Source organism: Poecilia reticulata, chromosome 20 (assembly GCF_904066995.2).
Source record: "Poecilia reticulata chromosome 20, P_reticulata-male-v2, whole genome shotgun sequence".
NCBI classification, from domain to species: domain Eukaryota; kingdom Metazoa; phylum Chordata; class Actinopteri; order Cyprinodontiformes; family Poeciliidae; genus Poecilia; species Poecilia reticulata.
Window position 1 is genome coordinate 20016140 of NC_088849.1, and position 26163 is coordinate 20042302.

The following is a 26163-nucleotide window of genomic DNA, read 5'->3' on the forward strand; positions in this document are numbered from 1 at the left end:
TCCGCCGTGCCTTTGACCTTAATCTGGAAGTCATCTTTGCTAAGTTAGGAAGGAACGTTTGGTGCATTTGATGGAACCGTACTGGGAAGGTTCCTCTGAAAGACATGTTGCCTCTGCCGTGAGCTGAGCCGAAATTTCCACACAAGAATCGAGTTGCTATGGAGACCAGGAAGCTCTGGAGAATTACAAAGTTTCATTTATTGTCTTTTAAATGTAGACAAGCATAGAAAATATCGTCCGTCCGTCCGTCCATCTCTTTGCATTTAGTTGCTTCTGCAGTCAGAAGTAAATCTACACTAAACTTTTGTATTTATTGTATTTTATTTATGATCAAAAAAGATCTGGAAACTTTGAAAACATAAACCTGAAATGTTATGGAAATGTAAGCAGAAGCACACGCGGTGAGCTTGTAAAGTAGCCGCTTTTTGAAATGTCCCCCTTTTGGGGTCTGCATTTCTGTGTTTAAGCCTCCCAAAGCTTCATCAAGCTGCACCACCCCGCGCTCCGGCACCCCTTCATGATTAAATATCAAGGAACTCCACCTGACGTTTTATTAGCCCAACAAGATGGATGAAACGGCCAGAATAAAGTAGGCTGTGTCTGTTCACTTTCCCACCAGCGCTTGCCTTTCTTCCGTCCAGCTTTCCTCTCCATCCCCTCCTCTGCAAGAAGAAGTATGTGTTAGGAGAACGTGATGGATTTGGCTCCGAATAGAAGATTTTCTCAGTGCAGAGGAGGCAACACATATTTCTGTCTTGTACCTGATGCTCCTGTTGTCTCAGCCGACCCGCTTTCTTTCTTTTCCTTTTTCTTTTTTTTCCCTCTTGTTGTACCTCAGATCTCTGTCTGAAGGATTAACTATCTCCAGCTGTGTGTCTCTGCTGTCTCGCATTGTTTGGGATTTGCTCAGGTTCGTCCGTGCGCCTGTTCATTTCTGCAGCCCAGTGTGACGCGCTGAATCGAGGACGGGGTGGCGGGGTGAGGGGGTAGGAGGGGGATCGGAGGGGCTCCTCTCGGCCCCGGGGCCACACTCATCCTCCCTCACCTGTAGGTTGCCGCCTCACGCACGGACATGTGCGCTCATTACCCGACTTGACGGGCTGTGAAGGCTGAGTAGGTGTGGAACCCGAGCCCTGTTTGGCTGCAGGCGTCAGTTGGATGTTTGTGTGCAGGCACCGGGGCCATCGAGACAATGCTGGAGAAGAAAAAGAAAGATAGATGCGCTTCCTCCCTGCTTTCAGAAGTTTAACACTCTAACACCCAGGAGTCCCCTCTAGTTTTCTCTTTAGCCTGAGGCATGCTGGAGGAACTTAGAGCGCTCACTGAGAGCTAATTCCACCTGTGCTTACCTTGCTGCTTGGAAAAGAGAAGCAATCAACCCCAAACAGGTGCATCAGTCCATTAGGATATCACTGAAAAGTTCATTTAAGCCACAAATTTAATTCAAAAATGCGAAACGTCTTGACTCGTTACGCACAAGGTTTTTATTTCATTTTGATCCTTTTGGTTTACAGCCAATGAAATCACAGTGTTACGTTTGTCACAAATTTTATTGTGCGCAATAATGTCATGTTGTGGCCTACAAAATCATGGGGAAGACTGATAACTTCCTCAAAAGAAGGCAAAAATGAAAGAAGCTTCTGTATTCAGATATATTACTGAAAAATTAGGTGGAAGGAAACAAACACAGTTTCTCTGAAAATCAAAATATTACAGAAGACGAATAACGACCGAATTTTAATCAAGAAATGTTGACGTGAATATATAAGTATATATATGAGATATATTCACTCAACACTTGGTCAGAGCTCCTTTTGCACGAGTTTTAATATTCAACAGTTAAGGTTAAGTTTTCTCATTACGATTAAACCTGCTCTAAAACCCTCTGTCAGACTCTGTGCGTTTCAACTCTTCATCCAGATGATGAGCTCTGAATTACAAACTAAATTTACCTCCACCTCAAAATTGCCCCATGTTTTCCTTCCACTAAACCTTCTATTCATATGCTTGGAGACAGGGTAGTCATAAGTGGCAGCATTTTTAGCAGTGATTTCCTTGTTGAGGGTGTCGGTGAATGTTGCTTAGCCAGCAGTATCCACTTGTATCTCAATTATAACATTACAGTCTTATAGATGCTTTTTTTTTTTTTTTTAGATCAGGGTTTCTTTTCAGAGAAACTTTCTGCTTCACTTTTGGAATTAGATTACTGAAATAAATAAAAAGTAGTTTTCAGATTAGCTGAAATGCACCTGTATGTGCTCAGTATAGATAAAGGTAAAATATTCCATTCAGCTCAAATGAAAACCAAAATCAAGCATGGAGAGAAAACTAAAAGCAAGAACGGGCAAATCTTTCCGTGGTGTTGTTGTTTTCTTTTCTTTTTTTGCCTCACGTCTGTTCTCTGAGTCCAGCCCCACTTGAAATTACAGGAAAAAAGGCCCGCTCATTTTGTGCAATTTCACTTTCAAGTTTTCTTTCTTCTCTGCTGCCTTCTCGGCTGATTCGTTTCGGTAGACATTCTTATCTCAATGGCTGAAAATTACATTTAATTGCGGTGTGGAAAAATGGCTTTTCAAAACAGAATGTGGGAATGAAAAGGCATCGACTTTTTCCATTCAGAACCAGAACAACTGAAAAGATGTGGTGCGATAAAAAATAATCCCCTAACTTTGCAGACATGGGGTCTTAATTTAAACCAGGAAGCACATGTTGTGTGTTTATGTGTGTATGTGTGTGTGTGTGTGTGTGACCCCACGCTCGATGAGGTTCATGCACAGAAACAGAAGCTCTGACACCTGGACCCGTTTGTTATGACATAAACCTGTCACACTCTCTGAGTCCTGTTGATAAATACATTACCACTGCAGGAGCGTGGAAATGATACGTGCTTCGCCCGGGCGTTGGCGACTGCATGTGTGTACCCGCTGCTGCTGCTGCTGCTGCTGCTGAATCATAGACAATGTGAGTGGAACATGCGGGCAGCGGCTGGGGGAAGCGCTTCTGTGTGTCTGCGCTGTATGGGAATGTCTGGCACGCCTCCAGAGGTATCCCACCGAGAGGGAATCCTGCTTGATGTGACCATGAATAGGAAGCCGGACCCACCCAGGCCTTTGATGTCAAGAGGTCACACAGAGACCTTGCAGCTCTAATGGGGGCTGGGGGGTGACATAGTTTCTTTGGATGCCTGGCAACCTCACCAAAACCCTGCCAGGCTCACAATTTGCCCTGTTGAGTAACAAAAGCGGCTTCTGGACATTATGTTCTGTTGGGACTCGATAAATGATCTCTTATTTAATATTCCAACATCGGAGCAGTAAAAACACACCTTCGGTTTTAATTAGACTGTTGCGTTTTGCAGTGCTAGGAAAGACATACCTTAGCCAGTAGCAGCCATATGAAAAAATGCTTCCCCAATTACAGAACCGCACCTTTATGTTCCTTTTGTCCAGCAGTGGTTTTGGCCTTTAAAGTTTCCCGTTGTTGCCATTTTTGCCCGGTCTATTTCTTATTGTTGAATCATGAACACCAATCCTGCAGTGTTCCTGCTTTCTTTTGTGACCTCCTGAATAAGTCATCAGAGCCGTACTTGAGGGGGTTTTCTCCATTTGTGGATAACAGCTTTCCTATAAACCTGCTCGTTTTTCCCCCTCCTACTTTATGCTGTTCAACCCGTACGACTTAGGTGATATTTTAATCAGGCGTTGGTGTAACTTGTGAAATTAAACAGAAAGTCGCAAAGGCTAATCACAGGACATGTTGGGTTCACCTTAATAAAGTGGTTTTTATTTTTGCTCGATGTATCTTCATCTGAAATTGAAACGTGTTTGATGACTCGTAACTTTTTATGTAATACTTCTTCAGTGTATGGTAGCTGGTGTGTGTACTCTGAGACAACATGTGGAGGCCCACAAGTACCATTACTGTCAACATGGGGAGTGTATGTTTACTTCTGCAACACCACATTGGACTTCCAGTAGACGACCACATGGTAAAGACTCGTGCTGTTGCAGCTCCACTCTGTCTATCACGCTTAGCCAGACGTGGACATTTTACGGTTTGCAGGCCACATCTGGTTTTTCCCCATGTTTCCAACCGGGGACCATGAAAATTGGAAGATTAGTTTTAAATTATAAGACTAAATCTAAATTAAAAAAATTAGACCATGCTCTTTTTTTTACTTTTTTTTTTTTTTGGTTTTGTCTATGACAGTTGTTTTGTAAAGTTTCAGTTTGGGGGTCAAGACGGTCAAATTCATGGTTGAGTTGATAAAAGTTATACTTGCATTTTTACTTTCGATTATACAAACATATACTACATTTAGGTTGATCCTAAAAAAGAGTTATTTCACAAAGTTGCAGGACTTGGATAGAGTTGTGCTGCAGACACACATGATGGAGCCCGAGATGCTAAAGGTCACACAAACTGTTGGAAGCAATAATATTGCAGATCAGTTTTCTCGTATGTGCAGCCTTACTCTTTAAGCTTTGATTTAATGAGGTCAAATGTAAAGTGGTTCTGTCTCTGTTTCAGGTTTGCATTAGAAAACAAAACATTGTTTCAAGTCGAATGCTGAACTGACGTGCTGTTGAGATGATCCACTGCAAATTGTGCGTCCAAGCTGGATCTGATAATGAAGACATTTGGAGCAGAGCTGTCAAACTCGAGTCCCAGAGGGCCTACAGTGTCTTGCAAATTTTTGGACGTGTCCCTGCTCCAAAGCACCTGATCAGATGGCTGAGGTACCTCCTCAGTCTTCAGCCATGTTTCACAGATTTCTGCTAATTGACCCGAGGATTTTATTCAGATATGTTTAAGAAGAAAAATGTAAAAAATTGAGGACTAGAGTAAAGCGAGTTAAATATAAGAACTATAAGAGCCTTTTAAGAACTTCACTCAACCACATCTTGTGTAATGGTTGAGCTCAATGTTTGGTAGAAAACACTCCTTTTTAGGATATATCAATGGCTTCCGTGTAAGCGGCACAAAGTATGTGAAACGTCCGTTAAAAGTGGAACTTAATGAAGACTTTCCCACTGAATCATCAAGAACTCATTCTACTTGTTTGTGTCTCCCGGTCTCTACTGTGTCTGTCTTCTTTCTCCCCTTGTCTCGGCTCCCTCTCCTCTCTTCTTGGGTCTCAGCTGGCTCTGTTCCTTTGGCCCTTTGATCTGAGTGAAAGGGTTTGGAGCTTTAAAGTGCTTCTGTTTCCGCTGTCAGGAGCCCTTCTCTCTCTCTTTCTCTCCCCCCCTCCCTCCTCTCTGGTTTAGGCTTTCAGAGCGGTCGCGGCAGCGTTGCGCCGCTGTTCGGCTGGGTGGGTTTGGAGGTTTGCGAGTGTATGTGGGGGTGCGGGTATCTGTGAGGTAGTGAGGCTGAGGTGAGCCTGGAGGTGGAGCGGGGGGAGGAGGGAGTGGATGTGCGATGCTGTCAGCCTCAGTCAGGAGACGACCTGACAGAGAAAAAAAAACAACAGTTCCCACATCAATCAGCCCCTTGTGGCCACAGGTGTGAGCGTGCACATGTTCCAAATACTTCATTCAAACCTTTAGGAAAACTTCTGCTGCTACTTGTGATGTCGAATTGGTGAGATAAGCAGCATTTTGGCAAAATTATACAGTTATATCCAGTCCTACTAAGGACTGGATATGTTTTTTTTTTTAAGAATATCCGGCCATTGTTTTGCTTTTAAATGTTGGCATTTGTTTTTCCTCTTCTCCTTTGCAGCAGCTGTTGCCTCGTAGAGCCTGAACTCCAAAGTCCTCAGAAGGGACATTTCAGTCGTATTTTCTATTTATCCATTTCCTACTTGAGCCGTAAGCATTTGGCAACACTCGGCTCTTATTTTAGCCAACCACTGTGCCCATACCACCAGGTCTGACTGCCGCACCACAATGATACCTTTTTTGCTCGAGCGTAGTCACCAACGTTCCCTGCAACTGTGTTGTTTTTGCAGTTTTCTCTACCCAAAAATTAATAGTGTTGATACAACCTCGTTCCAAACTGAGAGTCAAGGCCTGCCTATGCGAACACGCAGTGCTCCGTAAAACCTCGAAGTCATTTGGGCGCGCATGCACGCTTACAAGTGTATTTTCATCTGGTGAAATTAGACGACAGTTTAAAACCCGCAGGCCGCCCAGTGCAAACATGCACTGCCTTAAAAGAGGCGCTGGCTGGTATAATCGAGGCCACGTGAAAGGAAATGGCTTCCATATGAGCAAGAGCTCAGGCTGTCCTTGTGCCATGTCTGCCGGATGTGCTCCGTGTACGTTAATAGGAACTGTAAAGCAACAGTATGAGCAGGAGAAGAAGGGACATGTGAAGTAGAGTTTTCTCTCTGGGAAGATGGAGCCTGAGGTGCAACTTTGATGTAAATCTCAAATCAGGTGTATCTAAAACTCTATTTCTCAGGCAAACACTACACACACACAAGACTAGCATTCCTGCACACACACAGACACACGGCTCTTTGTCAGATTCCTTTCCATTTGTCACGTAGATTAATGCGCGCTGGCAGATGCTAAGATGATCGCGGCTCGGCGAAGAGGAGCTGAAAACCTCAGCATCAGGCCGCCGTCTTGCATTTTCCTCCTCACACTCCTCTTGAGCCATCCATCTCGTAGCTGTCCTCCTGAAATCCCCTCACACCTGGCTCTGTACCCCCTGAGACATCTTTGTTCTCCTCTCCGTGTCCAGCTCCCGCGCTGCTTTAAGTCTTCCTCATCTGCCCTCCCCTCCCCAACACATAGTTCACATCTTCACATGCTCCCCCTGACTTCTGTTCATGCTCCAAGTGAACTGTCCTCCCCTCCCTTCCAGCCACGTTTTGGCCTTTTCACCTTTTAACAAACTGAATGAGCTTTTTCATATCTAATTTGATATATAAAATAGGTAACATTTTAAGTGCATCTCAATAAATTAGAAATGTATCAAAAAGTCATTTGATTCAGATTTTCAGGTTTCTATTTTTTTTTCCTGTGCTTTTCTATTTTATTCTATAAAAATGTTTATACTCAAGGTGTTTATTTCTGCTAAATGCTGGTGGTTATGGCTTACCGCAAATCAAACTGGGAACATTACACGAGACCAACCCAAAAAACATTATTAATGCAGATATGTTACAATCACATTATTAGTCTTTACCATTATGGTAAACACCACTGTCTTTGCTGAAAAAGCTGGTCAGAGTGTTACATCCAAGTACAACGCAATGGAAAGTTGAGTGGAAGGAAAAAGTGTAATAAACCAAATTATCATTTAATCAGATTCTGCTACCTTTGGCTGTGTGGGAAAGAGCCAAATGATGCTTGAAAATAAAAACTTCACACTGGACTTAAAGCATATGGATTATGTACCTCTCCATTACTCCTCCAGATTCCAGGACCATGATTTCCAAATGAAATGTAAACTTTGCTTTCATACGAAGAGAGCTTCGGACCATTGAGCAACAGTCCAGTTTTTCTCCTGAACCCAGATGAGACTCTCCTGAGCTTGGCCAATAATGCGTCAGTCCAGGAAGTATCTGTGTGTAGCAGCTGCTCTCTGACTACAGCCACAGTAAAAACACCTCCTAAACTCTTCAGTGGGTTTTACTTCACAATCCTCAATAATCCTCAATAAGGTTTTTCAGTTTTTCCAGTTGCTTGTGCACCTTTTATGTACGCAGTTTCTTCCTTCCACACAACTTTCCATCAATATCCTTGTAGATAGCATTCTGTGAACTGCCAGCTACTATAGTAATGATCTTTTGTTGACTGCAGGACTTAAACGTCTTAACAATCCTTCTTTTTTAGGATTTGGAGAAGTTGTATTTTGGGTTTTCATTAGCTATAAGCCATATTAAACTAAGATTTAAGTCATCTCCCAATTTATTGGGGTGGATCAATTTGTTTGTTGGTGACAAAGCTGGTTTTTCGTGTTTCCTTTCATCTCCAAATGCTGCTGAAAGAGTTTCGCTGTGTACGTGTGAGATGTTTGCTCACCTACCTGACAACAAAGTGAATGTCAGCTGCAGCTGTGTCGCGTTCTCAGCAAATGAGCCATGTAAATGGCGGCGTGCGGGCTGATGGCTTGCTTATCATACGCACATCTCTTTCATGCACCGTCACAGTTTTTTTTTGTGTGTGTGTGTGTGTTTTCTTTCTGTTTTGAAGATGCCCTCGCCGTGGCCCGGTAGCGGGGCGGAGGAAACGAGAAATTGCTCATCTGCTGCCGTGCGAAAGAATGCGAACTGGAATGTGGAGAACAAACGAGCGGTCACGTTGAAAAGTTCGGACGCCTTTCTGAGGGTTTCGCTGATTTCCCATCATAGATTACATCGGCGTCACGAGGAACGACGTCGCACACCTGAGCGGAGTGATGCCTTATAAATCGTCCCATTGCAGCCCCCTTTTTTGTGGCTAATTGCAGAACATCTCCTGGAGGATGTTCTGGAGGTTTGTGCTCACGTGTGTCCTGCGTGCGTCTGTGTGCCGTTTCCACTCCTCGGTCGCTCATTATTGACCCTGGCCTGAGCTCTTTCATTAGGAGGGGCTGTGGAGTGGAGGGACAAAGGGGCTGGTGGGGGATCAGGGGACAGGGCGGAGGTTGTAATTAGGCTGTTCCGCTCCCCCTGGCCTAGCTCAAGGTCACTCTGAGACAAACCGAGAGGCCAGGTCTCATTCTCTTCTTCATCTCCTCCTCCTCTCCCCTCTTAAAGCCACGCTGTTCCTCTCCCCCTCCCTGCCTTCATCTTTCAGCCAGCCTCTCCTTCTCCTGGGGTCCTTTGTCGCAGTAGACCGGTCCACCGGGGGAGCCACAGAGAAGCGGAGGGGCTAATTCAGTCTAATCTTTTAGCCTGTTAATGTCTGGCTGATATGTGGATTTCTGCGGATCCTCCGGGGAAGGCCTTTGTGGTGAAGGCCATCATTACTGCGTTTCCAGGCCCTCCTAACCAATTATAAGGAGGGAGACAAATTAGTTCTTGGCTAAACTTGGCTCTTGAGAAGTTTTCTCAATTTTTTCTCAACTTCACATTTCCTTCAGAAAAAAAAATAACAAGAAAAGCCTGACATTGCTGTTTTTTTTCTCCGTTTAAAAAAAAAAGAAGAGGATTTTTGGATCCATTTTGTGCAGTTTCTTGTTTGGTTTCAACTCCAAGCGATCTGAGCTATGGAGAATTGTGGTGTAGCTTTGCTTGTCTTGCTCTGGCCAGCGGTGAGCTCGGTCTATCGCTTCCCCTCTGATTAAGACGCAGTGGTGAAAGCTGCCTTTGATCTGAGGAAATGTCTGCGTAGGAAGCAGTTGGAATGCTGCATTCTCCCCTGCCTTGCAGTGGGAAGGAGAGAGATAGTTTTACCATCTATTTGTCTTGCCCCACCGCTGTCGGTCCACCCAGTCATACAGCCCTGTGAAAAGGAATTTGCCCTCTTAAAAAATTTGTTCTGTTTCTACTTTTAAATCATGCAGTTTTGAAGTGATCGTTTTATTTGTGATGCAACAACCTGGTGCTGAGTTTTTGGGAGTTTTTAAGTATGAAATGCCCTGCAGAAGGTCATGACACTGCAACTCCATAATCAAATTTAATACTGCAAAAACACACAATCTCACCAAGCGTGTTTGGTCTAATTTCTAGTGGAAATATCTTGGCACACCTGAAAGAAGACAAAACTAAATATATAAGTTACTTTTCAACAAGATACAGAAGCTTCATTTAAGTAAATAGAGTTAAATTTTAATGAAAAAGCAGATTATTTCACTTATAATAGGACTTTTTTTTCCCCGCGCTAAAAGGGATATAATCTCCTTACTTTTTCACCAAAATTAAGAAGTTATTAACAAGCCTGCATATCTTGCTGAAAAGTAACTTGTAAGTTAGTTTCGTCTTATTTCAGGTGGACATATTGTTTGTTTTTATTCTGAGCTGAAGAACTCGTGTCATTCTCCTCCTACGTTCTCCTTTTGTGTGTGTGTCTCTGCAGGACTCCATCGATAGCGACCACGCCGACTTTCTCCGACATCTCCCTCATTCGGATCTCCCCCCAGCGGAACCCGTCCATGGGGGCGGAGTCGCCCTTCCACCCTCCTCACCCCTACATCAGCCCATACATGGACTACATCCGCTCCCTCCACAGCAGCCCCTCCATCTCTGTCGTACCAGCCGCGCGGGGCCTCAGCCCGGCAGATGGTGAGTAAAGTGAAACATACACCGACACACACCCGCTCTACACACACACGCACACATGCACACACACACACACACACGCACACGCGCACACACACACACACACACACACACCCACACACACACACACACACACACAAACCCCAGCAAGAGCGCGAACGACCCGACACGGCCTCAGTAGGCCTTTAAAAATAATTGTTGGAATTGATCAGTTGCTATTAGGAGGAATTCCATCTCTCTGTATCGGTTGGATTCCGGTTTGGGATCAGACGGGGTCAGGTGAGAGGCAACCGGATCCGTCTCTATTAAGACCCAGGGGTCCGGGAGACGTTATCTGAGTCAGTTAGCTGGCGGGTCGGAGCGTTATGAGTGCGGCACGTTCCGAGTTGGGGGGCGGGCTCCTGTCGGAGAGGGAGGCTAATCCGTTTGATCTGCGAGACGTGTCGGAGACCTCAGGAGGACGCAGCAGCGAGCGGCGGAGTCACATACAGTTCCACTGAGGAGGAAGGAGTTTCTTCAGGTGTTCTGGTTTCATATAAATTAATGCGCCAAATGAATTTTGAAAAACTAAAGATTTTTGTAAAAATAACAAAAAAGTAGTGCTTGCAGGTCAGATCCAGGATTTGGTACAAGAAAAGGTAGATGGAACAATCTGGAGAACACACTTTGACTATCTGCAGGTTTGTACCCAGTTTTTAAACAAAAATACTGGAAAGTATGGAATTTGATCTGGTTTGCAAAATTGAAAATAGAAAATCTGAGAGAAAAGTGTCTTTTTTAGAAGATTTTGTTCATCCATTTGGCAAATTCAGTTGGTGAGGCCACTGAAACTATATGCCATGCATTTGGAAAACATTCAAAGCAGATCACTTGTTCTTTGTTACACTTTAATTTCAAATTAGGCTAAAGTAATTCTCCTTAAAACTCTACATACAACACCCAATAAGGTGATTTTTTAAAAAAATCTGCAAATATCTTAAAAATAAAGAACTAAAAAAAAATCTAAATTAACGTCTATTCTGTTTCCACTGATCATCTCAAAGTTGATCTACTCGATTGGTCTGGATTGGAATCCCGTCCAATTCAGTTCAGGAATTCAGAAGAGCGTTCATCTTTTTGTATAAGGTCAGAGTACAAACTAAACATGAAGTCAAAAGAACTGTCTGAAGACAGAGTACTCACTATAAAAGATTTCTGCTGCTTTTTATGTCCCGATGGCACCCGGACCTTCATCGTATTTAGATGGAAGAACCAACAGGACTCCTCATAAAACTGGTTGGTTGTCTAATCCGAACGAGAGAAGGAAAAAAACCTTCCAGAAGGACAACAATCTTTCCAGCAGTCCACCCATCAGGCATATATGTTAGTGGCCATATGGAAGCCACTCCTTTTACTAAGAAAATGACCTACAACTGGACCGACAGTTCATCTTTTAGCAGAACAATGACCCCTAATATTCAACCGAGATATCAAAGATCAGGACAACTTTGAGCAGCCCAGCCAGACCGTACGATTGAATCCCATCAGGAGAGATCTGAAAATGGCCGTGCACCAACTTTTCCCATTCAAACACTGGATCCTGGAAGATTCAGCAAAGAATAATGGTCAGAGATCAGTGTATCAAACTCAAAGTATCATATTCAAGAAGACTTGAGGGTGTAAGTGCTGCCAAATGTGCATCAAGAAAATATTGAGCAAAGTAAATGAATAATTAGATACACTTGATTTATATATATATATATATATATATATATATATATATATATATATATATATATATATATACTTGGAAGCAAATAACAGATTTTCCACATTGTTATTTTGGAGGTTTATGTGCAGAATGTTGAGAAAGAAATTAATCTATTTTAAAATAAGGTTGCAACATCCCAAAGTCTGAACAGAGTTTCAGGAGATTCTAACTGTACAACATGTTCTCATGAATATGTCAAGTTATTACACTTTACAAAATGGTTTCCTGTAGGCATTTATTTGTAAAATACAGTTACGGTCAAGACCCGTCTCCTTCAAATTCCTTGAGCTCTAGCTAAAAAAGATCCCCATCTACATTCGGCTTTTAGATCTTCAAATCCCCAAAATGACCCATTATTCGCTCTTTACATCCTCAGCCATCAAGAGTTTGGCACATGAGTCACAAACTGCCTCTTCAGCTACCTGTCTGATGTTTGGATGTATGTGTGAATTGGCAGATAGTGGGGTTATTTCCTTTACATCTGCACACTTCCCTTAATCTCGTGCCGACCTGATAGCCTCTAAGTGAGGGTTGAAGTGTCTGCTTCACTCAGCCCCTCTCCTGCGCTTGGAAACGGCTCCGACTCTCTGCCCTCCAGGTTTTCCATTACCATAGCGTAATGTGCGCCAGGCTCAGATTGCCTTAAATCAAAATAGTTCCTCCAACCTACCACATGATCCCCCGTTTAATTCATAATGCCGTGAATGGTGAATGAGGCACCTAATTACTCCTTTAATCAATTCGGTGATTAATTAACCCATCAGCTATTGTGTTGTTAGTATATCACTGCGCTTGCAGGGAGCCTCCTTCTTCTATATGCAAAGATTTTTTTTTTCTTTCTTCCCCCAGCAAAAAGTACATTTGAATAATGATGAATTAATTAACAGAATCTAATGGAGATTTAAAAGTGGGTGGGATTTAGTGCCACCCTCCTTCTGCCACACATTTGCTTTCACGCGTTTTCACGTTATATATTCTCCACGACAAGCGGTTCAGAGGTAGGCTTGCCCCTGATCCCATTGTTGTGCCGAAGGAGCGCCCGGTGGCTCAGCTCGCCGAGTCCTGAGGCGAGTCTCTGCCTTCTCCACATACCCCCCATCCTCCCTCCACCCCGCACTCCTTTTGCCCCCAGGATGGCACCCGGATGCCAACATTTCTGATTTAGAAAATTCCACAAAGCTCTTTTCCGCGCGCCGATCCTGAATGGGACACATTACGGCTGAATGCGAAAGCAAAGCCGAGGCGGAACACTGGTGACAATTAAGAAACTCCCCCTTCTGCTGGAGACATAAAAGCCAGATCGAATTAATTTACAATTTCTTTTTTTTTCCTTCCTCCTTTCCTTTCACTCAGCCAATCGTGGAGGCATACTGCAGGCATGCGGGCCAGACTTAAGAGGAAATCTCCTCACACACTGTTTCTTTATTTATTTTCCACTTGATTTCTCAAATTGGGGGGGAAAAGGAGCTTCAGCGGTCTGAACCGATTCCATATCTTAATCCAAAAACCACACTGTTAGTCTTTCTCCCCTCTCCCTCTTTCTTACAACATTTGCATACAGAAGCCCTCTGCCAGATGTTTATTTTTAGGCTCTGGTTCAAGGACTCCGACTGAGGGAGCGACTTGGAAAGAAGGAGCACTCGGAGGGAGAAAACCAAGTGGAGGCAGGATGGTTTCTGTGTCTTTTTTGTGCGCTCAGATCCATCTGAGAAGATTTAGGCCCCTTTTGTTTTGCAACGGAGCAGAGTTGAGGAGCAGGTTGCGTATCTGCAGACTGCAGCGCTGATGCGTGCGCCACACAGGCGGCATGTTTGCCAAAAGATGCACTGGCCCACGTTCTCTCACCACACACACACGCACACACACACGCAGAGAAATATTCACACCCTTCCCAACTGCAGTGGATCTTATTGGGTTTGGAGCCACACAGCTCAACCAATCAGTGAGTTTATTCACTCGATTTAGCGAATATGATCACTAAATTATACACACATTCTTACATTATTTTGCATGAAGACGAAGCGTATTGTTTAATCTGCCCCTTTCCCAATGATTTCAAAATAAATTTTATAGCCGTATGCATTAAATTAACATTCAGTAAAAGATGGAAAGAATATCAGTCTACCTCAGTATTGTGGGAGAGAACGGAAAATAGATGGAGGTTTTCAAGTTTTTTTTTTTCATTAGAAATGAAAATCCACATTTCTATTCAGCCCCTCTTTTACCCTGATACCCCTAAATAAAGTTCAAACAATAGCCCTCACCTAAATCGTAGATCAAGTCCCTCTGAGGTTTGTTAGAGAACGTTGGTGAACAACCAGCATCATGGAGATCAAGGAACATGGCAGACAGGTCAGAGAAGAAGCCGAGGTGAAGTTTAAAAACAATACTGGAAACGTACTGGAAACGTACAGAGCTCTGTTTAATACATCTATCAGGCTATCAGGTCGGCGCGAGATTAAGGGAAGTGTGCAGATGTAAAGGAAATAACCCCACTATCTGGAAATGGAAAACTTTCCTCCTACACTGAGGAGCCAGACAGGGAACATCATCCGCAGCTCAGGACGGAGCAGAGTTGACCGGACGTTCATGTCAGCGGTTCGATATGCACTTTAAAAATCTGCCCTACGTAAAAATTTAAGGAAGAACGCCTCCTTATCCTTTTTGCATAAAGCCTTGTAGGGAACGTGGTTAGTAGAAGAACAAACTGCACATGACGGTGGCAGCATCATTGTGTGGGAACACTTTCCGTCAGCAGGCACAGGGATGATGTGTGCAGCCGAACACAGAAATCGATTTGACACTGGGGCAAAGCAACGGCCGTAAACATTAGCACAGACTCAGAACGAAATGGTCTGATTAAAGCTTATTCAAACCAAAAAGCTAAATCATATCCTCTCCATTCTGCAAAAGACAATGGACTTTGTGTATAGATGTGCAAAGCCGGTAGAGACAGACCTCAAAAGACTTGCAGCTTTTGAGGTCAAGCAAAAGGTCATGCTTTGAGTAACGGGGCTGAATACACTATTAAACTGCATTGGTCTGTCACATAAAATCCCAAGAAAATATCTTGAAATATTGTGAAATAAAATGTGAAAAAGTTCAAGTCTTCAACACTTGTGTGCAACATTGTAAGAGGTGATTAGAGAAGAACCTAAAGCAAACAGCTATTTATGGGCCGTATTGCTACATGATCAGTTATGCTGCTAACTCACTCGCTGTGATCTGGGAGCCAGCGGGAATCCCCAGTGAGACTCCAGTCTTCAGGTGACGCTCCCTGTGCAGCTGTTTTGGTTAACATGATGGGGTTTGCTAATGCGCTCATTACTGTTCTGCTGAGCTGATTATCATCTAAAGTAAATGAGTGCAAGTTTTCTAACGCAGCGCAGGTGTTCTTGCTGTCGGCTTTCCCTCACCGCCTAATAAATTAAAGCCGCTGTTTCCTGCTCTCTCGCCAGCTTCCTTCTAAGTGTTCAGTTTTTTCCTCTTTTGCTGACATGAACTTCCTTTTTGTCCCGCTGCAGCGCCTCACGCCGGTCTGACCACAGCTGATTACTACCACCAGATGGCTCTGCTGGCGGGCCACCGCAGCCCGTACGCCACAGATCTTCTCCCGTCTGTGGCGTCCACCGGCAGCGCGAGCAGCGCCACCGCCCTGCACATGGAGTACCTGCAGGCGATGGAGAGTGAGTCTCAGATTCTGCATTTTGAACAGATTTCCTTGTAGAAGGTGATCCTGTTGTTGAAGGAACGTTCTTTTAAACTTATTTAATACTGATAAAACATTTCTTCTAGCTCTACAAGTTTTGTCTTTAGACTCTGGCCACTTCTGATATACGAACCATTCAGGTATAAAACCAGTGCTGGGAACCTCCTCAGACTTGTTGAAATGAATAATATGAAAAGCGTTGAGATTTATTTGTGTACATACCATGTATCTGAAATGTTTATGAACCGTTTCTTTAGGGGTTTTTTTTGGCTAAAGCATATACAAATAAGGTTAATTTTATTTCCTAAAGATAAAAAAAAAAAAGTATTTTTTTATTTATCCTGATTTGCAGATGAAATACAGCACACTACTCTACACCGGTTGGTGTAGAAATCTTCCTGAGATTGAGGAAAACATTTAAAGCAAAACAGAAAACTTACATCAGCCTCAGTCTTTAGTGTCTCTGGTAAAGATGAGTGAAACACCTGGAAATAAATTCATGTTTAATGCAGTAGCAGAGTTTTATTACAAAATCAATTGGACCACAGTTAGAGGCATCGCTGCTGTTTTACTTTGTATAACCAAACAGTTTCCACTTTCTCCTCCCCTAGAACAGCTTACAAGGTTTGAGCAAACGGAGGAAAGGATCTCTGAGCATTTCTGTGCTTATTTTTCCTCATGTTTTGGAGAAACACGAGACCTCGTGAAGACCTATGCTCAGATTTTTGGGAAAGTCTACAGTTGCTTTTTAATTATTGTTATTCTTACGAGGCTCCTAGCGCAACAAGAACAAATCAGATCTAAAGCCATTTCCATGGGATCTACACTCATCTGCCTCACTCCACTGCCATGATCTCTTGTCTTTCCATTTTTGAAGAGAAATTAAACTTAAACTGAAACTTTAATTACCTTAAAGCTGTAACGTAGAAATTATAAAATATATTTAAGATACAATCCTTGTTCCGCCAGTGATTTGGTGAAAAAAAAAATTTCTTTGAGTGTTTTTTATTTTACCTGGGAGATAAATGTAGTATAATTATTAAAAGTACTGCACTGTTGCCTTGGATTCCTGGGTTTGGAGTTTTAGGTCAAACAGAAATGTGCTTTAATTATAAATTATACTTTATCGAGCATTTAATAAAGTATTTTGCGCAGCCGTATGTGATGAAAGACACCCACCACATCCACCCTGCTGGGATTGCACCTTTCCGTCTTATGAGTGCTTTCATTCTCAGCAAACTGTGGGTGGCCCCTGTGGGAATTCAACCCTTAAAAGTGCACCACCACAGTGCTCCCATCTTCTATTCTATATATATCTATATTCCTCCAGCTACTCCTCAACTTCTGCAACTTTACTTTGACATGATTTAAATGAGCCATTGTTTTAACGTGTCTGGCTCAGGACTGTACGCAAAGGACTTATGCTAATGAGTTATTTTAAAGTGTAAATAGGAAATTAAAGGCACATCGAATCTTAGAGAGGTCAGACAGCCTCACCCCGCTCCCTTTGATGGGAACGTATTTAGTCAGACACACACCGCTTTCATGGAAATCCGGGGGTGAACTTCCCCCCACTGTTCCTCCGAACAAACTAATTAAAACTAGCCAAACTTGTGCGGGTATCAGAAAATTAATTGCTATTAAGTGGGAATTGGAATGTCCCACCATTCATCACGGGAGAGAAATCCTTTCTTCTGTGTCACTTTTTAAGATTAATAGACTGAAACAAAACAATTAGGGCCAAATTCAAGTGGAGATGCGGTGCTCCTCTCTTAAAAAAAAAAAAAATCGCCTGTGATCATTGCTGGTAATAACTCATCACATTCAGGCGATGTGTGTTCCTGTGTAGGGGGAAAAAAATTAACACTTTAAAGCTTTGGCGGATTTTAGGAAAGAGCGAAGTCTATCAGGAGACTTTCGGTGATAATCTGGGCTACCATGAAGCTATTTTAGTCCTTTCCAAATGAGTGTAATTACCTTCAGAGAGAGTTCTGCTAATGAAACAATGGGCCTGTCCTGCCTATTTGTGCTTTAATGGTCTATTGTCTGCGTTAGCACTGCCTAATTAGCGCCATAGCTCTCATAGATCACTCTGACTGAAGTATACTCTGCACTACGATGTTTATTTGTGGCTTCTATTAACTAATCTCTGTGCTGTTTTTCAGCTAATAGGAAACCGTTTGCATAAACAGGTTTACGTTAAGATGTAAACACTGGTGTTGCTTTATTTAGCCCGGCAAAACAGCTATTATTGTTCAAATGTTTACACCTAATCACATTTAAACAATATACACATCTAATCTCCATTAAAGTACTGTTTCTGTACTTTTAGGAAGTATAAACAGCTCATTTTACAGTTTAGCAGTGTATAATTATATGAAGGTGAAAAATTTAAAAAAGGACATTTATATGGAAGCCCTTAATGACAAAAAAGTATATCTAAGGGAACATGTTAAAGTTGATCTAAAGTTATATTTCCAACAATAAATAAATGTATCAATAAATAGATGTTCAGAGTAATAAATCAATATTTTTGTTTTCGATAATGATTTACTTTTCTTTGAAAGACAAACAAATAAAAAACAAAAATGAGAAAACATTCTAAACAAACAGAGCAAAAGAGGAAAAAAAATTACAAGGAAACCCAAAAGAGCTAGTACGAGAAAGAAATACGAGAAATACTTAATACTTAACTTTTAGCTTAAAAAAATTTCCCAGATTTAGCTTCAGTCATTTAGTCAGCTTTAGTCATTTATGTAATAAAACATTACATAAATGACTATATGAACCGTTTTAATCTGACGAAAACCTTTTCAGATTACGAGAAAAATAAATTTATGGTGTGATTTATGTAAAGGGTGTCTGGAATATATGGAAACATTTTAAAAAACCTCGGTGAAATAATAATTTTTTTATTTTAATGCATATTTTTTACAATACCGTAACTTTAAAATGAGAACAAGAAGAAACTTTTGCTTAGATTTGGAAGAAAATAATTTTTTTCCTTGTCTTTCAGGGCATCAGTCTTTTCTGTATCCTAAATAAGCTGAATTGACAGAAATGTCCTTTTCAGTACAAGTTTTCTCTCTCTGAACACTCTGCTTGTCACAGGATTATAACCTTGATGATTGTAAGAACAATAGTTATTGTATTGTGCTTCCATCTCCAGGATCTACTTTTACACTCCATAAAGTAGAATGTATTTATTATAGTCGCCCCCCCCTCCCAGGTGGGTCGCTGAGGGTTCAACCCCAGTTTTGGAACCAACTTTTCTTTCCACCACCGTCAGTCTGGCCCATCCGAAAACCTCCCCGGCCCCCTCGAAATTAATGACGCGGCGAGTAACCAGCCATCCCGTCCATAAATCAAGAGGAAATTAGAGGGACAGCGCTGCTACGAGCCTGGACGCTTCCCTCTCTGTCTCCCCGGTTGGCCGATTTATCATTTGGGCTGTGCATTAATAAACACCGGTCCCATGAGGCTTTGCAGTGATGGCACACAGGCCCCCGTCTCCCAAGCTAGGCTCTCCGTCGCTCTCTCTCCACCTCCACCATCCTCCAGTTTCCCACAAGTGGATGCGGCTTGTTTTAGGTGTCGAATTTGTCCGAATCAGAGGTATGAAAGCAGACGTTTTGCAGGAGGTTAGATGGATGTATAGCTTCAGCTGGCGAATGGGCGAAAACAGAATAAGAAAAAACACAAACTGTCAAGGAATCCCATGTGCTCTATATTGTGTTCTCACACTCCTCCTTACAAGATCCGCCTTACAATAAAAAAATGTAAAGAGAGTGGAGGGTGTTGCTCTCCATAATGCCCCCATGCTTCAGTTTCAGCTCAGGCCTGTGGATGCCAGAATGCTACCACCACACACTCACACACACGCACACACACACACACACACTCTCTGATTACCATGTGAAAGGAAGCGCTCTGTAATCGCTGAATGTGTCAAACCAGAGATAGAGCATTTACGTTTTAGGGAGATGGATGGATTGAGGGGGACGTAAATATGCAGGAGGGGGGTTATCGGTTTTGTTTGCCTTTATGAAATAACTCGAAATGTTTTATTTCCAAGTCTTGAGTCACAAAGTCATTGTGTCAGTTCACGCACAAAGCGCGACATCCCCTCAGCGCTGCTTTTTTGTCCCCTCCTTCCATCTGCCCCGTTTTGTTTTTTCTCTCTCTCTCCCTCTCTGTCTTGTTTGTGACATCTCCGCGTGAAAAGACAACAAAAGTCATGTTTTAATCTCTACCCGTGGCTCATTGTGCGCGCGGAGAGAATGGTTGCGTCGTTTCCGCCTTTTACCTTTTCAAACCCCTCTTTGGTATTTCCAGTCAACACTGATTGCATTTGAATAACGAGTCAAATTGGACTTGATTAAATATTACCATACACAGTCGGAGCAGTTCTCCAACATAAAAGACATGTTTTCTCCTGGATGAAATGCAAGCAGTGCATCAAGTGACAGCTGAACACTCATTGAGATGGGCCTTTTGTCTGATGATTGACAAAAATGTCATCTGTTCGGGTTTGATTAGGTTAGAGTTTAAACAGAAATGCTTGTATGAACCATCAAATGTTTGGTTTTTTTGGGTTGTTTTTTAGCTGATTCTTTTGGCCTGAAGCATCTAAAAAAACAGGTAAACTTTAAATAGGGGGGGGGTGCATCAATATAAAAATTTGCTGTTGTTGCCGATAAGCGATTTTTACCAGTATTGTATAAACTATATATATTTCCTGACCATTTTGATGCAGTGAAATCATGACCGCAAAGCTGACATTGCTTCCATCCTGCAGCTAAACATCCCACAATCCTCTGCTGCATCACTACCACATGACCACAACATGCTACCAGCATCTCTGCTTTAAACAACGCAGTAATTTCTTTCTCCATCCTCATCCTCCAGATTCGCGCTTCCCAAGCCCAAGGCTTCCGGGACGACCCAACAGGAAGCGCCCCTTGACCATCTCTCCGCTCTCTGAGCACAGCCTCGATTTGCAGACCATGATTCGTAACTCCCCGAACGCCATAGTTACCACACTGATGAACAGCTCACGCTCCAGCTCCTCCACCAGCGGCTCCTACGGACATCTCTCCGCCAGAGCAATCAGGTAGCACACTAGAAAAAGGAAATAAAATCACCCCAAAGTTTGGTTGCCAGAGCTGGAAAACAGTTGGACGGCGATGGCCGTGTTAGATTACGGTTGGTTTGATTTATTTTTGGATTTTCCTGGATAGAAATCTGACGTCTGCTAGCCTTCCAGTTGAAATCCCACCCATGCAAACTTTAAGTTAGCTTTTACCTTCCGTTAAACTTTCTAAACATTAGCAAACTGTCATTATAAAAAGCAAATTTTAGAACATTTATTGATTTCATTGTAGTTTGCAAAAGGTTTAATCTTGGAAAAAAAACAGATGAATATGTTTTTTCACTCTTTGAAAGTCAAATCAGGCTGAAGATTTCCTGTATTATTTATGTTTGACAAAAGAAGAAAAAGAAGAAACTGCTTTCTTAAATGTCAGAAGTTTTTGAGTGGCTATCACAACAGCTTAATCTCAGTCCCTCAGAAAATCAATGGACAGAAAATGATGTTTGTGGCTTAATTTGCTAAATATAGAGTTTAGATGAGAACATTTTATATATTCTTGTTAAAAAAAAAAAAAAGAAATGGATAGATCTGGTAATCTGAGAGTGTGAGGCGACCTGCGAACCTGACTCAGTTACACCTCTTCAGTCAGGAGGAATGGGCCTCAAGTCCAGCAAACTATTGTGGAAGGACCCTGAAAATATTTAAAAACTTCTACTCTTGAAGAAAGTGTAAAAAAAAAATAAATACATCTCTAATTTTTGTGACATTTACCAATGAATAATTTTGGTAGTCATAACTGACTCCCTCTGCCCCAAAGCAGCAAAAATTGAAGAAAACAAATGGTTTTGTGTGTGTGTATGTGGTTTCAGCTCTATCTGTGACATTGGCTTCTTACCAGATTCACAAAAGACACAAAATGTGTGCTGGTATGTTGATAATTGCAGCAGGAAAATTGTCTGCTTTGCAAAAATATTCATGTTGTTTTAGGCAGGACCAAAGACTCTGCTTGTGATTCACACTCTGCACACAGCTTACAGAAAAATGTGGCATGTTTTCCCTTTTAGAATGGCGTCGTAATACATAAATAAAGCGTTTGGCACGAATGAGTGTATGTGTGTGCTTTCGTGTCAAACGCCCGTGTGGGTGACGATCTCCCAGCCAGCCAGTCGGCCGGCTTCCCAGGCGGCTTGTGTCAGTCATCCAGCACACCTCAGGGAAACATCACATACATCATGCACCGGTACCGGCGGAGAGGCAAAGCAAAGCAGAAGAAAAGAGCGGAGAAGAGGGGAAAAATGGGGAAGATCCATTGCCCCACCCTCAGCCATTGATCAGCGATCTGTAAAAGGGAGCTGATCAATCATGCTCCACGCTCAGCCACTGTCCGAGTGACAGGATCCAAATAGCCAGAGCCAACAGACTGATGAGTGATATGACAAGCGGATGGGCCTCCAAATGTGTCTCGGTCCATTGATTTCCACTCGGCTCATAATAAGATCAGCAGACATATGGGTCGCGGGTAGAGCCAATTGTCAACGTGCAGAATGAATGAAGCCGAGCCACACAGATCCATGTTTATCCGGAGGTTCAACGATCGTTACACAGAGGAGGCTTCTGGGATTTTTATGATCAACAAAGTTAGCTCAGTTTGCAGATTAACACAGCGCCTTGCATAATTACCGACGCCCCTTGAATTGTTCCACGTTATTGTCACGTTGCAACCAAAAACTTTGATGCATTTCATCAGAAAGCAAAGCAGTGTGATTTCTGCAGTGTGAAATGAAAGGAAAATAATGCACGTCTTTCACGGTTTTGTTGCAAATAACAATAAGTGTGACATGCATTTTTATTTTGGTATTTGCTTTTAACGCACCACCATACTGGTGAAACACAAAACCTTGCTGTTCCTGAGCTTAGTCCAAAAAATTTTATAAATTTCATATGTCAAAGATTCCTGGTCTAAAAAAATCTGTCTAATTTTGATAAAATCCTCAATTTTCAGTTTGTTTTTCAACAGATAAAAAGTAAGTAGAAATGTGTTTTTTTTTTTTGTACTTCCTGTGTTAATAGTACATTAATGCAAAAGAAAAAAAAAAGTGCCCCAACAAGTGTTTTCAATTTGACAATGCTGGACTTCATGGCAAAAACAGTTTGAATATCTCTGAACTAAAAGATAATATATGTGCCTATCTGAATCAGATTTGTTCAATTTTTGAATTAAATCACTAAAAATCATTCAGAAGACCACAAATGGCCCCCGGACCTCGATTTGGACACCATTGTCAAAGTCCAGAACTAAATCCAAAAGAAAAAGGTGTGTCAGGGCCTGAAGTCTGATGTGCACAGATGTTATTCATCACGATTTATTCATTGAGATGTTTTGCAAAGAACAATGTAGATAATTTATTATTATGTTTTTAATGAGCTCCTCAAAGCTGGTTGAGAAGAAGTATTGATTCAGAGGGGCTGATACAAAAACACACTCCTCTGATTTTATTTGTGTTGATCACATAAAAGTATTGTAAAGGAAGTTAAAGTTTGTGACTGTGACGTGACAAAGTGTGAAAAAGATTCGAGCGGTACGAACGATTTCCAGAGGACTGTGACTTACATAGGAAGGAAAATGCTGTGACTTTATTTACATGGCTCCAAGATAGATTAACGGTTATTTATTATCTGTATTATTTTGCCCAGTGGAGGAATGACACACTGTCTTACACAAACCACTTGATAATTCACTGTGTTAACAAGCTTTATTTCCCAGCAGCCCCCCTGGTTCCGGCATTACCGCACCATCTCATGTCAGATTGCCCTCAGGGTGAGGAGTTATCCAGAACAATCCATTTACTCACTTGAACTTCCCCTCCTTTGCCTCATTGCTTCTGTAATTAATGTTTGAAGTATTGTTTAGAGTTGCTTTACTCTGTCGTCTCTCCAGCCCATTGAACTTCCCCTACCCTCCAACTCCGGTGGCGTTACACGTCCACCATCAGCTGATGGGCCGCCAGCCGGGGATCGTGGGCTCCGCGTTCGGCCACAGTCCGCCGTTAGTCCACCCTACGCCGGCCTTTGCCAGCCAGCGTGCCGTGCCTGGCATCCCCCCGACTGGGCTTGGCGCCGGCGATCGCTCGGCCATCTCCAACGACTCGTCACAGGTGAGCACAGCGGCATCTGCGATACATCATCACGCGTTAATGGATGGCGGCGTCGCATGCCAGCCACTTGTGAACGGGATCAGCCAAGCAAGCGCAGGTACAGGCAGGACCCCCGTCCCCTCGACGCTCTCCCCTCCTGGGACTTTCCTTCCTCCTACTCGTGTTGTTTCCTGTTTTCAGCCCGTCGCGCACACGACAATGCCGCGTGCCGACATCGTGCCAGCAGCAAACAACCAGGGGCTTGTTAGCATAGAATCCCTCTGCTGAATCCATTAATCACTAGAGAGAGAACAAGGATGTGGAGGAGTGGGGAATATTGACATGGATGGATGGATCCAAAAGGGGTTTCCCCCAGTTTTTTTTCTCAATCCTTACATTATGTGCAATCTCGCATTTCAAGTAAATATTCTGTTTATTACCCATCCTTTCTCTTGAATCCCATGATTTTCAGAAATTGGACAAAACCGAAGAAAATGTTGTTTGTCAGTGCTTGTCTTAGGAGACAGTAACAATATTTTTCTCTTTTTAATCCAAAAACTTTCTTTCCACATGCTGGTTCATTTCCTGGCTCCAGTTCCATTTGTAGCATGTCTTCCCCTTCTTCCTGAGTAAAGAGTGTCACAAAAACCTTTAAAAAAAGTTTCATTTCAGTTGAGCTCGAAGTCGTGGATGTTAGAACAGGTGCTTCGTTCTTGCCTGAGAAATGAATATGTAGCTCAGCTCAAATGCGTCGCAAGTTGGAAACACTAGGCATCGAAAAGCTCCGCGTTTTCCAGAACAAAACCACTGATCTCACTTGCTAGATGTCGAAATGTTTGGTTTTATGTTCAAAGGACTCACTCGGCATGATGCTACCACTACCATGCTTGACGGTTGTACAGTGTTCCTACATCTGAAAGCATCTACTTGACTCCACCGAACAGATCTTTCTTTCATGTAACCATGAAATCTTTCTCCAGAAGACAGGTGGACATCGGAAGATCTCAGTCGAGCCTGAATGAGCAGACACTTCTTTCCTGACCCTATAATGAATACCTAAACACAACTCAGAAATGCGTCTTTTAGCAGAAGTGAAGCAGTTGTTTAGTTACGTGAAAAGCTCAGCATTCTCTGGAATAGCACCGTCTCATTTTCCAGATGTTTAAAAGTTCTGTTAATTTTTCTCCTCTCAAATAGCTTATTGTGCTACAGGAATCCTCCCGAGGGCGTATTTAGGCCAGGGCCAAATCCGGGTCATTCATTGGTGGAATTGGTTCATAAGATTGCTTTAATTGCACTGATTAGAGACGCTAATGTGATACACTGAATTGCATAGTTCTTTGCTGGCTCAGTTTAAAGCTTCAGTTGCAGAAATCATTATGAGTCAACCCCACCAGTTTTGTCTTGTTGATTAAGTAAATAATTGGATTTGCTTATAAGCATTACATGCATTTTTAATGTTCCTATGAAGGGTAAAACTATTGGGATACTGAGCACGATGCAATTAGAGGGGGGGAATGATAAAGTTGGAAACGTTCTTGCGTTTTGTCTTTACCAAAGGCTAAGCCGACTAGCGAGTCAGCTGTGAGCAGCACCGGCGACCCGATGCATCACAAGCGGTCCAAAATGAAACCGGAGGATGAGTTGCCGAGTCCCGGAGCGGTGAGTGTGCAGGTGGGTTCTGTCTCCTGAATTAGATCGCCTTAAATTGAATTTGGACCAAATCTAAAGAAAAGGGTATGAATTGGACCTTTTTGTTCTGCAAAGTACCTTCTTATGACTCGGCGCTTTATGAATAAATTCAATTTAAAATCAGTTACTGACTCTATTGTTGAGTCAATTGTCCAGAACTACAAGCTCAGCACTTCCTTAAGTCCAGAGTTGTTCAAAGTGCACCTTATCTTTTTGTCCAAATAAATTAAACTTCCCAGAATAACATCCAATGTATTTGTTTGCTGCAGAGTTACAGAAGGTAGTTAAAGAACCGAGAACAGCTGCTGAACGTGCGGAGTCAGAGGATTAGATCTTCCAAACAGAGATGACTTCAGTTTGCTTTCCTTTAACGCTTAAAAATGTGACCTCACCCATACAGTTTAATGAGGAAATCAGTGCTGTTTAGTTTAACAGACATATTTTAAGTAAAGAAACTAGATCTACATTTTTTATCCACTAACTTGCCAATGTTTTCAGGACCGACCCATGTTCTATTGGTCGTTTTCCAGGCCTTTGCAAAATCTTTGCACATCTGGCAATAACTTTCACTCACACGTAATTGTTTAGACTGATTTTACGTGGCAGTTATTTAGATGTGCTTTCTCTCGA

At 42.5% G+C, this 26163-nt stretch overlaps 1 protein-coding gene across 4 annotated transcripts in view; it reads left to right on the top strand.

The window, feature by feature from the left end:
- Nucleotides 1-26163, top strand: part of gli3 (GLI family zinc finger 3) — a 124090-nt gene that overhangs the window by 81511 nt on the left and 16416 nt on the right. For 3 of the 4 annotated variants that reach the window (XM_081601428.1, XM_081601426.1, XM_081601427.1), the window contains exons 5-10: nt 9954-10159; nt 15431-15592; nt 20524-20728; nt 23472-23525; nt 23646-23862; nt 25402-25515. In XM_081601428.1, coding sequence (XP_081457554.1) covers nt 9954-10159; nt 15431-15592; nt 20524-20728; nt 23472-23525; nt 23646-23862; nt 25402-25515 — 958 coding nt within the window. The remainder of the gene's footprint in view (nt 1-9953; nt 10160-15430; nt 15593-20523; nt 20729-23471; nt 23526-23645; nt 23863-25401; nt 25516-26163) is intronic. The other variant, XM_081601429.1, reaches the window with a different exon arrangement.